Below are 13149 nucleotides of genomic sequence, written 5' to 3'. Positions count from 1 at the left end.
TTATGTAAAACATTTCGAAATTTCATTAGCACTGTTATCGCTATTACATCAGCAAACTTTTAAATAATATTTAACGACCGTTAGCGCAAGCTGGATGGAAATTTAATGAAATTTCATAATGTTTTGTGTAGCACACATAGTACATTCATATAAATTTTCTATAATAAATGTTCGAATAGTTTCGTCAGCCACTATATGTATATCTGGTTTGAATTATTGTCCCGCAAAATTTTAAAATCTTCCTCTAAAACGAGCTTTCAAGCTTTTTTTATTCTTGATAGTTAGGGAAGAAAATAATTCATAAAACAATAACAGTACACATATACGTTTAAACCATAGCAAAAAAGCTTTTTTTTTTTTGAAGTCCGACAGATGAATATGTTTGTATAGCTACTCTGATTTTATTGTTTTCGGCAATTCAGTTGAATGTAATTCCTACGTTTGCTGTAGAAAATTGCAGAGGGCGTAACAGATACACACTCCGATCTTTTTCATGTCAGGTCTGTCTTGTATGCGTTTAATCTATGCCCATATAACGTTATGTCAGAGATACGTACAGTTCGTCTGCGGTCATGTTCATTCTGTCCTTAGTATGTCTACACTTGACAAGTGCCTTAATCGCTGCTTTTTTTCTGTGCTTTCATGAGCCATTTTATACGGTCGATAAAATCGTACGATAAAATACACATATTGTACATACGAGAGAAAATGACGAGATACTTAAAAAAAAAAAGAAAGAAAGAAATAACAAGCAACAGATGGAGGGAAACTTCGTTCGAGAGTTCTTCGATAACAGCGAATATATACATGTAACGCATGTCGAGCTGTTTCCTCTTTTAAAAAAAAAGCTGTTATCGTTCCATAGAGAGAGAACGAGACAGATTAAACACGGAAATAGGTTCGTTTCGCGAGAACGGATCGTCCGTGGAAGCTACGACTCGACCGCCACCACTACCGACGCGATCGACTGGAAGTCGAGGTACCAAGCCCCTCATCGAGGCCCATTGACCCTCGCACAGCTCGTGAAACGTCAGATGTAGCAATAATTTGCCACCGAGTGTTCCAGGACCTCTGCAAACCGCTCCAGCGCCAAATTCCCAAACGCCCAAATCTTCACCTGGTTTTGTTTCATTTACTCGCGCTAGGTACATTTTTTGCAACCACATGGCCAAATAGGAAACCGCGCAGTCGCAGTGCCATGGATTTCTAGCAAGGCGAAGCTGCTCGATGAACTGCACCGTGTCGAAAATCCGAGGTGGCAAAGAAGATAGATAATTTGACTCCAGCTGCCTAGGCATTCAGGACCGCTCTTGTAGATAATACCGTGTCTTCCCTAGTGGCTTGTTGACGTTAACACTTTGACTGCCACGCCGAAATCACATGTTTCGCTCAAGATGCCACGGGAGTATTTTTATTATTCAAAGCATATAATGGCAAAATAATAATAAATTGACGATGTAAGACAACATTCTTCCCCACTGGACCGTTTATCTTATTGGTGGTCACGGGTGACTACCATAGCGCCTTGGTAACAATTGATAGCAACATATTGTAACAAGGCTTCGTTTATTTCAACAAACCATTCGCATTCGTTATTTCGTCGTAAGCAAAACGTGCAGAATATATTGTTGAAACATGTCGAAGATATTAGTAAACGGTATTTGCTTATTCTATATATAATAGTAAGGTATGCGCACACTTCTAACTTCAATTATGTGATTATAAAGCAGCATTTACGATTATTTTCTAAGCTGTGTTTATAATAATATTCGTAGATTACCCCTCAAAGATATGAATGCAAACACAGTGCACCGTCAGATGCAAGATTTGTTCTGATTATTTTTTATTGATGTTCTAATAAAAATCTTTAATTGTTCAATGGGGCACTTTTGTTTCAAAGTATCTTCTATTTATCGGTTATATTCAAAATTTCCTAACTTTCAATTTTCATACAATTTTTACGATTGTAAGAAGTTCAAGCGCTTCGGTCACCAATGACCACCGTGGCGTCATAGGAGAAACCGTGGCCTGTCGTATATAACCAACGTGGCAGGCAAAGTGTTAAATTAGGTTATCACTGAAGCAACGAGAAATATTTTGTTTATGTTCCATGTTTCTTCGTATTTATTCGCGTTTCTATTATTAGCAACAAAAGTTTCCTGCTCGGAGCGGCAAACAATTTTTTTTTCTTCATGAACGGGTGAAGAAGAGTTGAAAATCTAATCTCAATACCTCGCTATCTCAATCGCATAAAAATTGTTTATCGAAGAAAAGTAGAAAACACCCGATAACACGTCGCGATAGAAAAACACGTCTCTTCAGTACGTACAATTTACCAATAATTTCATAATGTATTTGCGCCTGGACAACTTGTTATTAAAAATCATACAAAGATCATTGCGTAATAAAAGCAACAACAATCGCGTTGCTTCAGGCTAGGTAATATCATTCTCCAAGTTGATATTTGCTAAATACCGTATAAAGGATGAAGCAAAAATGGTCAACAAAAAGAGTTCCTCGTATTGCTTCAGTGAGAATGTTACTCACAGTTTTCGCAGACTCGGCGTATCCTCGAACAAATCGGGATGCAGACTGTTCAGGTGGTTCGAGTGCAGAAACAGAGAAGTCAAGTTTGACAAGCCGTGAAACGCACCACGTGACAGGCTTTCTATACCATTTGCATACAACACCAGTCTTTCCAAACCAGTAGAATTTGTAAATAGTCCCGGTGTTAAATGTCGTATACGGTTGTGTCCCAGCTGAAGTTCTTTCAACGCTACCAAGCCATAAAAGGCCAATGAATCGATCTATGGCGAGCAAACGGGATTCGTGTGAACCAGCGGAAAGAACGAAACGAAGAATGAGATCAATGAACGATATTCGCTAGTTACATCCGATATTTACTTTGGCTATCTTGTTGTTAGACATCTCGAGGGAGCGCAGACCTTCGAGCGGAGCCAACAAACTCGCGGATATCTCTGTCAGTTGATTGCCCCTTACGTTCAATTCCTGAAGCGACGCTTGCGCTCGAAACAATTCGTCGGGTAATTCTTTTAGCCGGTTCTCTTCCAAACCGAGGTACTTCAGATTCGTCAGGTCCTTGAGCAGGTCTATAGGAAGGGTTGACAGACGATTTTTTCCTAATAAGAGCTCCTCCAGCGTTGATAAGCCGCGAAACGTTTCCGACGCGAAGCTCGATAGTTGATTGCAGGACAGATCGAGCAGTACCAGCGACGTTGTACTTAGGAAGAGAGTTTCCGGTAGAGTTTGCAGCCTGTTGGACGACGCGTCCCTGCGTCGTGACAAATATGAGATGCTGTCTGTATATATTTGTAATTTCAGAAGTAAAATGCAATGCAGACGAACGAATTTTATCACAAATGAGAATTTCACGCGTGTCTGTAAGATCGTACGAAAACCACAGGGGAATAACAGGATAGACTGTTAATTTTTATGCATTTATGGAAAATTGAAGGCATAGAAATGTATAAAATAACCAAAGTAAAACGAATCTCTATTTAGATTCCATTTCATACAAGTACGAATCTGCATAAAAATTTGCGTATTTTAACTTCTTGCAGGAGAGAAATTTTAAAATTCGATACAGCCAATCCTATATTATTCTCCCTATTTAGGTATGAACGAAAAATATTCTTCCCGATGTCTTGAATATTTCGCAAATATATTTTAATCAACTATGCCCTTCGCTCCTTTTAAAATACTATACTTTATGGATTTATCGTAATATTAATTTTTATCAGCTCGTCTACAATGAGCGTTACTTCGTGGCTATGAATGTTCTTTCTTCAATGATACTACATGTGGATTACGATAACACGCGAATAATCAATCGCTCGTCTGCATCGAGTCTAGCTGTAAGAAAAGACGGAGAAATAAAAAGGGGAGATAGAACAAGAAATTATCGATACGGTCAAGCAAACTTGAGCCTCGACTCTCTCCACTTGGTTCGCTGTCTCAAAGGAAAAGGTCAGTCGGTTCGAGAATCACTCACAGAATACGGAGATTTCGCGTGCTCAGAAATTGAGATCGGTGCAACTCGCCGAGCAAATTTTTGCTCAGCCTGATACGCGTGACAGCGTGCAGCGAGAAGAACAAGTTTAGAGGAAGATGCTCGATCGAGTTGTCGCTGATATCTCTGAAAAAAAAAAAAACGACGATCATCGAGTTTCGAACGCGACGCACAGTAATCTGGCAAGCGGTGTTCTTCGAACAACGTTAAAGAATTCTCCGTAAATTTTGAAGAGTTGTATCAGTTTATAGAAGAAAGAACTATTTTTTAACATTAACCGTTGCAGACGCTGTATCATCTTGGTCACAAGCATATGCTACTTTATGACAATAAAACGAAGAGTCGACTGAAAATGCAGTAAAGCAATAAAATCGTTAATATACAATAGTCTTGATAGAATAATGATGTAATTTTCCAGACGACTGCGTAAGTGTAACATGAAAAGTAATAATCGTAAAATATGTGCACGAATCAGAGTAAGAATTGAGCCAGCCTTCGTCATTCGTGAGTTAAAGTTGAAAAATTGGATTTTACACGATCCACCAGAAATTATAAATCATAAATAATTCTAAATCGCTAAATGTAATTTTCCAGACGACTGTGCGATATTTTGAAACGGCGAGATCGGCTTCGACCCTTTCTATACTCACAGATGATTCAACCGTGTCATGTCCAAGAAGGTATCCCTGTGAAGCGCCGTCAGTCGATTGCCAGCCAGGTCCCTGAAAGCACCGTTTTTCCAACGATTTTCTCGATCGGATTCCATTGCCTCTCTGTTCGTTCTTTGACAAAGATACACGACGAGGGAGGAGAAGCGAGAGGAAGAGAGAGAAGGCTTACAATTTCAACACATCTCGAGGAACTAGTTGCGCCGCGGGAAGATCCAACAGATTCTGCCTCCAACAAGACACCGATTTAGTTTCCGGCTGACACCTACACGGCCCTTCCGCGCAAATCTCCCAATCTTCCTCGGCGGAGCTCATCTGCCAAACTGCGAACCATTCGTATTTTCGACGTGCTTCGATTACGTGGACGATACGATTGACAAAGAAAAAAAAAAAAAAAAAGAACAGAGGAAAAAGAAGAAAGCTCAGACGAGATAAAAAGCTACGCTTACCGGGTTGCTCAACCGCCCTCAGTCTTCTTTCCAGACGAGATAAACGACTCTCGAGCTCCTCGAGAATCGTGATCGCGACGTTACCATCCGCCGAAATCGTTCCCGTTATCATTCCCGACTCCATTCCCGTAGCTGTGGATCGTTCGAGAGTGGACTCTGAATGCGCGCAATCGCGAGAAGTGTCTGATCGCGGCTTACAATTTGCCCCAGAAAGAGTGGCTAAGAGCACGAGCAACAATCGAACGACTGAAATCATCCTCGTAGGGAGCAAAAGCTTCTTGTTTCTCGAGGCACCCGGTTCGTTCGACTCATCGCGCCAACTCTCCTTGCACGTTCGTTCCACTATTCGATCTCCTCTTGCTTCCCTCCATCATTCTCGTAAGGGCTTCCGGTTTGTGTTCCCGTTAATAGTTGCAGATTTTCGCGTAACGCTCGAGATTGACAAACAATGGTGGAGCTTCTAAGTAAGCTGACGCGACCTCACGATCGCCTATCTACCACTTATCGTAATCGCTGGTACCCCGGCACCCCGACCTCCTGCTAATGGCCACTCGCCTTCACTTCCATTACGAATCTAAACCTGCTGCCGTGCTTGTATCATTCTTTGGAAGGAAAGAAACGTACAAACGGGATTTTTATCACGGGAGAGTTTCACGCGTTTTACCAGTTAGCGAATTACATGGTAATAATAATGAAGTACACACGAGCATATTCGTTGTAGATAAAAACCGATGCGATTAAGTACATACATTAAGCGTAAGCATATTTATATGTGTTACGTGTATATTTATGTATACATATACAACTTTCACCTTCTGGGTTCTTTTCTGTACGATAGTTTACCAAGTATTAACGAATGTCATTTGATAAGGATCGTTTTCATTATGAGCCCCTTGATTGGCGAGTTACCAGTTCCAGTAGACTTGTATTTCGTAAGTTTATATTAAAAGAACAATCAAATAACTCGTAATTTGTGAAATTTCTTGGCAGAATCACAATTGTTTTATTAACAAATTTGTTACTATAATGTGACAAAATTTATTGATACTAATATTTCATGACTACTTGTGACTTGTGATATAAGGATGACGAGTGTGTTACATTGTTGCTACGTGTACTCCTTTTAACGACGACTGTTGTGTGCGCCCTTTGCGAGAAAAATCGCTCACCGAGCATAATTGCAAAACTTGCGATTTCTCTTTTTACGAACTCTTTTATTTTCATCTTCAGTTTCATTTTCATTCGAGTTTCTTTATTCTCGCCGAAGCTAAAGCTAGAGCTAAAGCCCAAGCGCGACGTCACATAAGCATAAGCGTTGCAGGTGTTTTCCCATTAACGTGGACGAAGCAGACGGTTGGTGCAACGAAAGATCCGTCCGTTGTTTAAAACAGCCTTACGCCGCCAGCTCCGGCACACTCGCCCTTGTCCTTCATTACCAATTCTGTAAAAACAAGTCGAAAGGAAACGTAAATTGGCGCGTTGGACCGTATTTCCGGAAAACACCGGTAATCGATCGAAATGAAACTTGGCAAGTATTTCGGAAAGAACGATGAACCTAAAATATTGAAAGATTTGACAACTTAGAAATACAGAGTATTCTATGTAATTGAATTATCAAGCTATAGGTTTAAAATAGTAGAAGATCGAAAAAAATATCGTTAACCAAAATTATTGTAAAAGCTCCAAATGTATGTGCAATGTAAAGTGAAAGTGTTCTAAAGACTTTAAAGTCACCGCTATCTTTTTTTAAAGAATCGTAATAATTTTTTGATTGCTATTAGATGCTGCGTTCGAAAATTGCTGAATATAAGTCAGGTATATAATTGAGGGATACGTGCGTATATTGTAATCAGCTCAAAAACTCTGAAAACGCTCAATGACCGAAAAGAACACCAATTCCTTTTTAATAGAACGATATCGGTGTTTGTTTAACTAGTTATACTTCAGATTCATCGCTACTTGTTACGTATATATCCGCCAAATTTCTTCTCGATCTGTCACCGATTTCAAAATAAAAGTATATTCGGAAGGATATGCGCGCGAATCACCGGCTCGGACAAAGAGACACACTCACTTGTTCCCATTTCGCAGTTGTGAACGTCCAGAGCACATTGGGTACCGAACGTCCTCGGCTTAAAGTTAGCGTCGTTTGGATCATGGACGCAAATCGGATCGTACGCAGTTCCACATTCTTTCGCGCAGTCCTTCTTATTCCTTTTCGCCTCTTTGGCCGCCTCTTTAGCTGCCTTTACGTCCTTGGATGCGGTCGCGGTCTCCTTGATCTCCTTAGGCTCTTTGACCCGTTTCGTCGACATGGTGGTCGTATCCGTGGGCACGGCGCTCGTCTCCTCGATAAAAGCGACGGCGCATACGACAACCAATGCTAAGTCGCGAAATTATGCGACGACCAACATACGATTATCGAATTGTAAACAATGGAGAAAAACGAAAAAACGTTCGCGATCGGTTTACTTTGACGCGCAGTGTGTGACATTTCAACGATAGCAAGACAAAATTATTCGTTTCTTTTACTACCTTAATTATTGATCTCATTAACCCAAGGAATTATTAATATTTCACTTAAAGTCTATCGAACTAAGAAACCTTTGTCGATTTTATAAGCTTTTCCTTTAATGTGAAATACAATAACAATAAAAATAAACGTATAATTTTCTTCCAAGATCGAATTTCTCAGCAATTTCTAAAAAGATGTTTTGACTGTGATTCGCGTGGTGCGCAGTGAACGTATTAAATAATCGACATCCTTTTCCTCCTTCGCACATTATCAAAGTCACGTGTCTGATCGAGATATCGTCTTACTTCTCAGACTATTTTTCTCGGTCTATTACTCACCTAATAAAACGATGGACTTCATGATTTCGTAATGGCTGTGTGAAATTCGGTATGATTAATCTTCTTTGACTTGAACGACAGGCGATACTATACTCATCTGTCAAGACTAAACGACTGAAACGTTGTCGCCTGTAGCAGTCGCGTTTATAAACGAACACACCCCCACCGTTCTCTCCGCTCCGGAAAAGTCGAGAAGACCGAGAGGATCACGTAACGGCAATCTTCAAAATTACTCGCGCCTCCGCTCTTTACCGACGAAATTGCTAAGTGTCGCGATTTCGCTGGAAATGGAACAAAACGAGTGGAAAGAAACGAAAGTATATCTGCGACGCGTGTCCAATGTCGACGATATACGTATATTTATTCAACGAGAAGACAACGAGCGAGTCACGTAGATCTCGTAATACACATCATATAGGTACATGCATGTACAGTCGGAGAGAAAAATAAGAGTGGATAGGTAGAGGAAACAGGTACATATGAACGAAGTTTAATCGAACTACATACTATATTAGTACTATACTTAAGCTTTATTCGTTGATAGACTGCGGATATTCATGCAAATTCATATTTTTACGAATACAATCAAAAAACATGTATATAAAATTGTTTCGTTTATCAACCAGTTAGCTGTTTCGACCTCTTTGAAAAGTATGTACCTAAAATGTGTGGCAAAAGGTAAGCTGCGACGAGTATACTCGTCAAGCAAAGAGTATGCGTGACTGTTATAATATAGAATTAAATTGCAATGAAACGACTGTTGTATTCTTTAATTTTATTGCTAACAGAACTCGTCAATATTATTACCATTTCTTCGCGACGAGTATATTCGTCAAGAACAGCTGACTAGTTATAAATATGACAAAGGCTTTATATATTTTTGCATACAGTGTACATTCTCCGAACGTGTATCTTGGCATCTGAAAATTTTCTACGAATGCGTGAAAATCCGCAGTCTATTTATTATATATCCTTATAGTACATACATACGTTTAATAAATAATGGAAATTAATATTTACACGTTTGTGCGGCAACAAGGCGTATTTAACGAGACGTGATCGATACCTGTCCACTTGTTTTTATCTTCGACTGTACTAATAGCTAGGTAACGCATAAATACGCGACATGAGCAATGTGATCATGGATGAATCACTGAGTGCGGTCGAACCGAAAGATTTCCATAAGTAAGGACGAATCAACAAACAGCTAATAGGCTAAGACTTGGTTTGAAGGCGCCGCGTTTCCTCCATAATATAATTCTGTAATAATTGCTCATAATCTGGCCACGATTGGTCATTTCTGAAGGCTCTACGAACTTGGCACTCGAGCGTGGAGCATTCACTGGAGCGAGATTCGTTCGTGATCTCGTGTTGTTTCCATGCCTCGTCTACCACCAAGGTCAAGAGATTTAGTCTATCCCACACTTTCCAGTTAGCTAAAAGAATAAAACGTCGTTAGCAATGAAATCGATTTTAACGCGTTTGGTAAAGCCACGTTACGTAAAGCAATCTATGGTCAACAGACCAAGTCGATTAATTTTAAATCGTATAATTTTAAAACTTTACACCGAAGTTTCACTTTCTTTTTACCGATATTCTATCATTCACAATGCGATTAGTACGAAGAACATCAGCGTATCGAGAATTTGTATTATTCATGTAGCCGCCCTTACTTGGCATACTGATCGGCTATCGGATATTCCTACCAGCATTATCTTTGTAACGTGCTTGAAAATACACAGCATCAGTTTTTTTCCGATCGGCCACCCATCGAGTGGGTTCACCACTGATGATATACGATCGCGACTTGTCGAATATGTAAAATTTATTAAATTTACTTCTTGATTGCAGGCACATTATACATATTCAATGTAGTACATAAAATACTAAATGACACTATCATGTGTTTTGGTTGTACCGTATCTTTCGAAGTTAAATACGTCAGCATCGTTCAGAAAAGGTCGTGGTGTACTATATTAGGAAACTCACCATACGTCCTTTAGCTAATGCGCTAAGCGCATAAAAGTAGCTGATAAATTTTATGATTCGATAGAAATTTTCGAATGTTTTCGCAATCCTCCTTTGGATATAATATTAACAGGACATTGTCATCCTAGAACAACTTGCAATTGTATGCTAAAGGATTATATACCCGTGAATAATAATAATGATAATAGTGATCTATATGTGTAGCTCACGAATGTTTTTGGAAGAATTTTTATGATTAAGTACCTATATCGTACAATTGTATAGATATATTGTATAAAATTAATTAATGTAATTTTGAAATCTTATTACCATTGGTAAGGATCACTTATATCGCATAATCATATCAGTAAGGTCGGTAACGAATGTAAAAACGTATATATAAATTACAAATTGCAAGATATTTATCAAAAGCATAAGCACGCTTCGCAAAAACGTTGAGAAAGATTTAAAAAAGGTTTTTGCGCCGAGCGTACACGAATAAGCAACTTTTTGTAAGTCATTTCACACAACTTCATTAATATTGCGCACAATTAATTTGAAGTAACTCGAAACCAATCAGTGAATCAAGAATTTCCCGTTATAAATACGTTCTAAATGTAAATCTGAAGGAGGAACATTACCGTTTCGCAAACTACGGCCTTCGTCTTCATCGTCATCGTCATCGTTGTTACTCTGCATATTCACCTTCTTGATCGTCTTTTTAATCTCCAGTTTGGGGATGAAAAGCAGCAGACAGATAACAGCGATAAACTTAACTATCATTTTGAAAATAACCAATTTCAAAAGTATCTTGGCCAAGGTGAAGGCGTTCAGCTTGAGGGCAAAGGGCCAAGAGAAGTCGATAGATGGAAAACCAAGATGCACCGATTCGGTCATTCCATGTGGAACTCCGTACGCTGCAATATGCATCGTGTATTACTATTTTAAATCATAGAGGAAGAAAACGTGACAAACTTAATGGGAGTTGCAAACGATCAATCATATGAAAAATAACGTCCGCACACTATTGTACCTAGTATATAGATTGAGAAGAATAGTGGAAAACCACTGGAAATGAAAAGTACAAGGATACATTTAATCGACAAAGCAGAGATACGTAGTAACAAGTAAACAAGGCAATGTGGCAATAAATATAGAATGTGGTGCACTACAAATGCACGTTCATTACCGTCGCAACGAAACTGAACTAGTATGACTGCGTACATCGGAAAAGTATTTAGACATGCAAGCATGCAAATAGCCTCGATATCGTTTAATATCTATATTCAGTGGAGCTATCTTTAAAACTTATATATTTGATATGGCATTCATGCCGTATACTGTAACTTCCATCATTGATTGTATCATAATGTTAATACGTTTCGAACGTTCGATATAACACACATACACATACAATATGCGCATAAACTGTTTCAATATTAGCTTCCGGAGCAAAAAATATTGAAATTATCGCCCCTCTCGATCCTTATCGATTTTTTGCCAATGATATTGATCGTGCGCAATCCTCTGAAAATAGAACGTACGCGAAAATAATACAATACCTCGAGTCTCACCTTGCTGTGGCTGAGCCGGATATACACCAATGGACGTGTATTCTCCCCCATAGGAAGATTGATCGTGATAAGGTGGTCCGTATGTTTCACGCGGTGGTCCGTAAGTTTCACGCGGTGGTCCGTATGTTTCACGCGGTGGTTGCGATCGAGGAGGTCCGTAAGAATTTTTGAGGCCCGAAAAGTCACTGGACGATCGTGTCGGCAAGGAATACGAATCGCTTGGTACCATGGAGAAGGAATCTCTGTCCGAGCTGGTTTGGAAGGATATCTCGGACCTTTTTCCTACATAGACTGGTCCTATCGATTGTTCCTTTCTTCGTTGAATAGAGCTACTTGCCGCATCCACTGCAATTATTCCTTCGCGAGGATCCGTGCTAGTTCGAGAATGTCTTAATGCGTCCAAATAGCTGTCCTTGCCACGGGTAAATGGACCGCTGTTTTTCCACTCTACACTTCTCGTCGATGGTTCTATTCCCAGCAGAGTCTCTCCTTCAGATCTCGCTTCCATTTTGTCCTCGCGGCTAATAGACGTTGGGACAGCTGCTTCATCGTTGGTGATCGTAGTCGCGTTTTTGGAGGTTTCGTGAGCGTTTGCGACTACGATCGTTAATGAAAATAACAGCCCAAAGACGCGAAAGATTCGCAAACTTTTTCCGTACTTCTCGATCATCGCTCGCTCTAACAGAGTAAGCGGAGAAACAGAACTCGCGCGCGCGCGCGTACGTTTACAATAGAATTGGAACTCTCGATGGAACGATCCTCGGGACTCGAAGTTTTCGAATGACGATAAACCAACGACCGAGGAAACGTGCACACGATTCCATCTTCTCCCCTCGAACGATAACACCGTCGTTGCATATTAAGCGCGTAACGGTGTTCAAGTTCTGTATTCGTGGTTCGTTTTCGCCTCGAACGCTCGAATTTGAATCGCCACCTCCGCCGCGTTACGGTGTCGCCTTTTCATGCTTCGCCCCGAAACGACGAATCGAAGGGAGCGAAAGAGAGAATAGGATAAGGCGTTCATCAATTGTTATGCATTTGGTGACGTTTTCATAACGGTGTTGCGATTCATCGAACCTCCTATGATCCACTGGCATACTTGTTGCCACACGTCGTACGGAAATCGGTCACGTTCCAATGCGTTCACTCGCGGAAAGGGAAATTCGCTGATCGATCGATGTGCTTCGAGCGTCACTAGGCAACCAGAATAAACGCATCGTCGCGAGAGTCCTCCGGCTTCCTTAATTTTTATTGGCAAAATCATGTCGCTTGTAAATGTTCGATCATCGTAAGTAAGCAAAAACATTAGTCGAATGACAAGGAATTTAACAATTTGAAGTTCGCACAGACATGCTCCTCGGTATTTTAATCGAGTGACGAATAATTTAGTAACTCGACGTGTGTAAATACTGAGAGTCTTTAGTCGAGTAGTTTTAGTAGAACGTGTGCAGTCGTTTAGTCGAGTGGCGAGTAAGAAAATCGTGTGCCTGGTAATTTAGTAATTTAGTAGCCCGTTGTGTGTAGATACGAGAATTTAGTTGAGTAGTTTAGTAGAACAATTTAGTCGAGTAGATCTGTCTCGTTAAATTTTCTTTTTAGTCAATTAG

The 13149-nt window shown here is 40.0% G+C and overlaps 3 protein-coding genes across 6 annotated transcripts; all 3 read right to left on the bottom strand.

Annotated features, from left to right (window-relative positions):
• Nucleotides 1-243: 243 nt before the first annotated feature.
• LOC132911721 (leucine-rich repeat-containing protein 15-like) lies at nucleotides 244-5713 on the bottom strand. Of its 3 annotated transcripts, none has more exons than XM_060968584.1 (7): nucleotides 5148-5713; nucleotides 4871-5021; nucleotides 4681-4752; nucleotides 4013-4156; nucleotides 2892-3292; nucleotides 2548-2807; nucleotides 244-1286 (listed from the first exon to the last, which is right to left on the bottom strand). In XM_060968584.1, the coding sequence occupies exons 1-7, from the start codon at nucleotides 5401-5403 to the stop codon at nucleotides 852-854; spliced, it is 1719 nt and encodes a 572-aa protein (XP_060824567.1). In that variant the 5' UTR covers nucleotides 5404-5713; the 3' UTR covers nucleotides 244-851. The 3 variants fall into 3 exon arrangements, with proteins under 3 accessions (XP_060824567.1, XP_060824568.1, XP_060824569.1); XM_060968585.1 differs by having other exon boundaries at nucleotides 244-1290; nucleotides 2905-3292; nucleotides 5148-5710; XM_060968586.1 differs by having other exon boundaries at nucleotides 1004-1286; nucleotides 2905-3292; nucleotides 5148-5711.
• A 413-nt stretch (nucleotides 5714-6126) lies between these two features.
• On the bottom strand, nucleotides 6127-8162 carry LOC132911724 (uncharacterized). The gene is made up of 3 exons (XM_060968591.1): nucleotides 8001-8162; nucleotides 7222-7530; nucleotides 6127-6588 (listed from the first exon to the last, which is right to left on the bottom strand). The coding sequence occupies exons 1-3, from the start codon at nucleotides 8020-8022 to the stop codon at nucleotides 6530-6532; spliced, it is 390 nt and encodes a 129-aa protein (XP_060824574.1). The 5' UTR covers nucleotides 8023-8162; the 3' UTR covers nucleotides 6127-6529.
• Nucleotides 8163-8335: 173 nt separating this feature from the next.
• Nucleotides 8336-12992, bottom strand: LOC132911723 (uncharacterized). 2 transcript variants are annotated; one of them, XM_060968588.1, is made up of 3 exons: nucleotides 11531-12992; nucleotides 10610-10885; nucleotides 8336-9436 (listed from the first exon to the last, which is right to left on the bottom strand). In XM_060968588.1, the coding sequence occupies exons 1-3, from the start codon at nucleotides 12210-12212 to the stop codon at nucleotides 9216-9218; spliced, it is 1179 nt and encodes a 392-aa protein (XP_060824571.1). In that variant the 5' UTR covers nucleotides 12213-12992; the 3' UTR covers nucleotides 8336-9215. The 2 variants fall into 2 exon arrangements, with proteins under 2 accessions (XP_060824571.1, XP_060824573.1); XM_060968590.1 differs by having other exon boundaries at nucleotides 11543-12988.
• Between the last annotated feature and the right edge of the window lie 157 nt (nucleotides 12993-13149).

The sequence above is a fragment of the Bombus pascuorum genome, chromosome 11, assembly GCF_905332965.1.
Source record: "Bombus pascuorum chromosome 11, iyBomPasc1.1, whole genome shotgun sequence".
In the NCBI taxonomy this organism is placed as follows: Eukaryota; Metazoa; Arthropoda; class Insecta; order Hymenoptera; family Apidae; genus Bombus; species Bombus pascuorum.
Note: the sequence above shows the minus strand (reverse complement) of the source record. Positions and strands in the feature narration are given on the sequence as shown.